Genomic DNA, 5415 nt, shown 5'->3' on the forward strand with positions numbered 1-5415 from the left:
AATCTAAACCATTATACATACATATGGAAAAACAGCTACCAGATAGGTAGCTTCTTTGCAATAACCATTGAGAGCAGACAGACATATTATTGTCTATGACAACGGTCAAGGGGCTTTTGGTGCAGGATAAGAATACCATGCAACCGATGAAGTGAGCTGTAGCTCACGAAAGCTTATGCTCAAATAAATTGCTTAGGCCCTAAGGGGCCACTAGTACTCCTTTTCTTTTTGCGAATACAGACTAACATGGCTGCTACTCTGAAACATGGGAGAAGAGGAGCTAAAGAGGTTTTATTTTAGACTTTTGTTCTGGTCTCTGCCTACACAGTTAGGAGTTTATTCTAGCAGTCTGAGAGTGGGTGTAGTTTAGGCAATATGGTTTACTTAGTCTATAAATCTAACTTTGATTTATGGTAAACTAAGACTACTATACATTGGACATGGTAGGGAAATGGCCTGTGTTATTTCCTCTCAGTCAGCTATATAGGGGGTGAGTTTTCTAAGTGGAAAACAGAAGTCTCCAAGAGTTTGAATTTGAGATGTTATAGGATTAGTCAACCTGTTTAGAAGAGTCTTAGTTGCATTTATTAAGTTGGCTTGGTTAAGCCTCAGTATCTTTAACAAGTGAACTGTTTTGACTCCAGCTGGAATCTTCTCAGGAGTTGTGCGTACAGAAAGAACAGAGGCTAAAATACAAGACAATTTATAAGGTTAGGAAAAAAAGAAACCTAAACCAAGAATTCGAATTCTTGTTTATGCCACCCCGAGCAGCTAAGGTAGTATATGCAGAAAATAACCAACATGCTAGAGATATTTGGAGCAAAGCATCTTCAAAAAAATAAACTTTATTTTAAGTCATAATAATCCATAAACTTTGAACACAAAACCTAGTATCTGAAAACATTCTCCTTGCTTAAATATAAGCCAAGTATGTATTTTGGTCATGGATGTGCAGTTAGGTCCCATGGTTTCATGTGTTTGTTAAAAGTTGAAGTGTCTCTGAATGCATACACTGTCAAATTCCTTCAAAATGCTAAAAAAAATTGACAAGCTTTCAACAAGATTCTTAAATAAGAGAGAAACATTTTGTTTCCCTAGAAATAAGTTATCTAATTATGGACCACACTGACCCATAATTGTAGTGCTTGAACATATCAACCAAACTTAGAATATTTAGTAGATTTTTAAATTTTTTTAAAAAGACATAAATAACTATTATACATGTACAAGTTAAATATTTAATATTGGTTTAGGTTTCTATAAAAAGCTATGTATACTTTAAATGCTATAGAATTTCATCCAGAAGTAACCTTTGACCTCAGATTTGGCCATTGAAACCTATGAATTTGGTAGGCAGGTTGTCCACTGGATAGACTATGGGGCCAGTTTTCATTGTAGGGGGTCCATTTAACAGCTGCCAGTCACAATTCCGAGCCAACTCCACAGTAAATATTTTGAGAAGGATTTTTGCAAACTCTTTGCCCACACAGCTTCTCAAGCCTCCTCCAAAAGGGATGAAACTGAACCTGGAGGAATCTTCTGGAGAGGGAGACATGAAGCGATCAGGGTCAAATTCATCCTTGTTGGTGAAAAGGTCTGCAACATCATGTGTATCACAGATACTGTAGATAATGTTCCAGCCTTTAGGAATCTGGTAACCCTGTTTAAAAAAAAAAAAAAAAAAAAAAAAGGTAAGAAATTCCAATATGTGAAGACTTCAGCTCAGAGGCAGATGGATGCCAAGATTTTAGAGAGAAATCAAAATCTCTGTATAAATTGTCAGTTTGACTTATGTTCAAATAATTACTAAGGAGAAAAAAAATTACAGCCATCAAAGGGATTTAATAGAAGCAGAGCCCAAGTAGCCCAGCTTACATTTAACTCAAAAGTCTTGAGTGCAACTCGAAATCCTCCAGGAACTGGTGGACTCAGCCTGAGGGTCTCTTTGATGACACAGCTTGTGTACTTCAGCTGTTCCAAGACTTCTATATCCAGTTGTTTGTCTTGGTTCATACTGCACAATAAACCCTAAGAAAAGAACATGGTTAACATAAGGCTCTGCACATAAAAGCCAGGCTACAGTTTGTGGTAGCTGGACACTGCATTGCCATCACTAATGTGGTACAAGCTAGTCATCAAGCTCCCAGGTAGTACAAGAGAAAGGGCTCCCCAAACAAGCTTGAATCATTGCAAATCTCATTTTTTCAAATGGAATATTCAGCTCTTCCTGGTTAAGTTGTTTTAAGGGGGCATTAACTTTGCTTAATTAAGAGATTTATTCATACACTCCCTAATCATGAAGGAGGAACAAACTGAATACAGAGGAATTTTAACTTCTACAGAGAAGACACCCACCTTCATTTGTAGCTCCTTTCTCACTTTTTGCAGAACAGCCCGGTGGAGCCCTAAGAAGGTGATTAGAGACGTGGCCGCACTGGCTGTGGTTTCATGCCCTCCAAACAGAAGTTCTGTTGCCGATTCTTTTAGCTCCTGAGACAAAGAGCAGGATGTCTGGGTTATTTTTCAAAGAAAATAATAAAAATCACACACACGCACGCTATTGTTTTAAGTACTTGAGACCACACTGCAGCGCCAAACTCATCGCCTTCTCCTCCCCTTCCCAAATGCCCTTCTAAAACTGCATCTCCAGTAAAGCAGAGGGGAAATTCCCTATTGAAACGCCACCAGTGATTAGCGATATTCCTAGGCTCCACATCGACAGGCTGCGTTTGATTATAAAGCCACAGAAAGACACGGGGAGGGGGGAGAGAAGATGAGCCGATACTCCTTGTCCGGGAAGGGATTTTGGAGAATGGATGGCTTACGGAAAGGATTGCCCTGGCTTGCCACACGTCGTGTTGTGCCGTTTAAACGGCCCCAGCACAAGAGAGGTTTCGAAAAGCACCAAGGGGGATTTCGATCGCTGTGCGAGCAGGATGTGCCCTGGGAGCCCAGGATCCGAGGCGGCTGGGGACTCGAGCAACTTCCTCAACTCGGGGGAAAAGGGGGGAGGGGGGAAATGGGGACACCACTCATGGGTCGCCATCGCCAGAAATCCTGGCCCTGAAGCGGTTCCCCTGGCTGAGACGAGGACTTGCCACCCTGATTTTCCTTCTCCCGGAGACCGCACTGCGGGGGGGGGGGTACACTTAAGGCCCGATCCTGCTCCCCTTACATCAAGAAGAGCGATGCCAGGGAGGTTAAAGGAAGCCCCCGGCTGGGGCTATGCAGCGGTCCCCGCGGGCGGGCGTCTCACCTGTAAGTTCAGCGGCTCCCCGTTCTCCTGCGTGTGCTCCATCAGCAGCTGCAGCGCGTCCTTACAGCCGCCCGCGGGCTGCCTACGGGCCATCTTCGCCCGGATGTTCTCCTCGATCTTGGCGTGGATGAAGTTCCGCGCCCGCAGGCCCTGGGGGCGGAGAAGGGAGCCGAAGGGCTGCGGGTCATCCCGCTGCCAGGCCGTCCCCACGCGCCCCTCGCAGTGCCAACCCCCTGGGCGCCCGCTCCCAGCCCTGCCCCAATTCCAGCGGCCATCGCCGGGCACCTAGTGCCAGCGCCTGAGCCAGAGCTGCCCCGTGCGGCATCGCCCCCCGGAGGTGCCTGGGACCCCAGGGCTAGCCCCGATCGCGGGCAGGAGCTTTACCCGGTAGAGCCCGCTGAAGGGCACATCGATGGGCAGGGAGAAGAGGTTGCGGATCATCTCCTCGAAGGCCTCCACCAGCTGCCGCTCGCTGTCCTGGTCGGCGTGACGCGGCTCGAAGCCCAGCAGGATCCTCATGGCGATGCGGAACATGAGGCGCTTCACTTCGGGGTAAACCAGAAGGCAGGAGCCGCCGCTGCGCAGCCAGCGCGCCAGGCAGGCGCTCACCTCCTCCTGGAGGCCAGGGACGTAGTGCTGCAGCGCCTCCCGGGAGAAAGCCTTCATGATCACCTGGGGGAGAAGGAGAAGGCTCAGGCCACCGCGGCACCGCCCCAGGGGGAGAGCGCGCCGGGGCCGGGGCTCAGCCCGGCTGGCCAGGGGAGCGCACACCCGCCCCAGCCGCACAAAGGAGGGCGCCACTCCGGGAGCTTTGAGAGCGCCCAGGAGGCGGCCCCGGCCAGATGCGAGCCGGGGAACAGCCGCCTGGCCCTGGGGTGGCTCGCGGTACCTTTTTGCGGTGCTTGTGCTGCCCGTCGTGCAGGTTGGAGAGGCAGCCCGACCCCAGGATGGTGCGCACCGAGGCCGGCCACTGCACCGACACCAGCCGATGCTCCCCGAGCAGGATGTGCCGCACGTTCTCGGCCCCCATCACCCGCACGGTGGGGCGCCCGAAGAGGTGGGTCTTGTAGATAAATCCGTATTTCCGACGCTTCATCTGGAGAAACTTCCGCCGCTGGAGGGAGAGAAGGGCCGTGATAGCGGGGCTCCGGGCCAGCCGCCCGCCCGCCTCCCTGCTAGCGCTGCCCTGCCCCGCCCCGGCTACCTGGAGCTCAGCGCAGAAGGCGGAGCCGGGTCCCCGAGTCGCCCCTGGCCATCCCCCGAGGGGCTGCCCCTTCCCGAAGCCGGGCGAGGGCCGGGAGAGCTCGTGGGCCTTACCTGCAGCACCAGTTGCAGCGTCTCCCCGAAGAAAGGGAGCCCCATGGTGCCCGGGGGCAGCGGCAGGCTGCAGCCGGGCTCCCGGCCGCTCACGCAGTACAGAGCCCACAGCTTCACCGCAGCCAGGAAGAGCAGCAGGGGCAGTAGGAAGGTGCACAGCGTGCTGGCCAGCAAGGTGGAGAAGCCCATGGCTCGCGAGCGGCGCCTGAAGCCCCTACCTGTCTCCGCAGAGCAAAGCTGCGCACAGGCCGAGCCCCGCCGTGGGCCCCTTTTTATAGCCCTCCCCAGGTTGCTGCCCACTCTACCTTGGTCAGATACATTAGTTCACCCAAAGTTCATCTTTAATTACGGATTGTGGCCTGGCTCCTCCCCCCGAAATCTTTAACTGTTTGTTTTGCGCGGTGGCTTCTCCAGGTCTCCCTCCTCCAGGAGCTACAGACGAGCCACAGAGCTGACTTTGAAAAGGTGCTAATTTCACCCGGACAATAGGGCTCGCGGGAGAGGGGGCCTCGGAGCTCAGCTCCTTGAAGGCGCTGCTCTGTAGCTCATTGAATAATCATTAAAGGATGGAGTGGGGGCCGAATTGCAAACAGCTGCCAGTTCGACTCGTCAGGCTCGAGGAAGACCAGCTAATTAACGGCATCCCTTTTACCTTTATTTATCACTGATTAAACGGAGTAAGACTGTATTGGCGCAGATTATAGAAATGCCTCACTTACTTTGTCCTTATGCCCAGTTACACGGGAAAGCACTTACCGTGTTTATGTTTTGCCTCTGGGCATGGTTTGATAACGACCATACCCACAACCGATCTTATTTTTTAATCTCTCCTACTGCACTTT

At 50.9% G+C, this 5415-nt stretch overlaps 1 protein-coding gene across 1 annotated transcript; it reads right to left on the reverse strand.

The window, feature by feature from the left end:
• Positions 1-1230: 1230 nt before the first annotated feature.
• Positions 1231-4762, reverse strand: CYP26A1 (cytochrome P450 family 26 subfamily A member 1). Its single transcript, XM_073354939.1, has 7 exons — positions 4574-4762; positions 4146-4370; positions 3641-3928; positions 3257-3406; positions 2356-2490; positions 1876-2028; positions 1231-1660 (listed from the first exon to the last, which is right to left on the reverse strand). The coding sequence occupies exons 1-7, from the start codon at positions 4760-4762 to the stop codon at positions 1319-1321; spliced, it is 1482 nt and encodes a 493-aa protein (XP_073211040.1). The 3' UTR covers positions 1231-1318.
• Between the last annotated feature and the right edge of the window lie 653 nt (positions 4763-5415).

Source organism: Lepidochelys kempii, chromosome 7 (genome assembly GCF_965140285.1).
Source record: "Lepidochelys kempii isolate rLepKem1 chromosome 7, rLepKem1.hap1, whole genome shotgun sequence".
Taxonomy (NCBI): domain Eukaryota; kingdom Metazoa; phylum Chordata; order Testudines; family Cheloniidae; genus Lepidochelys; species Lepidochelys kempii.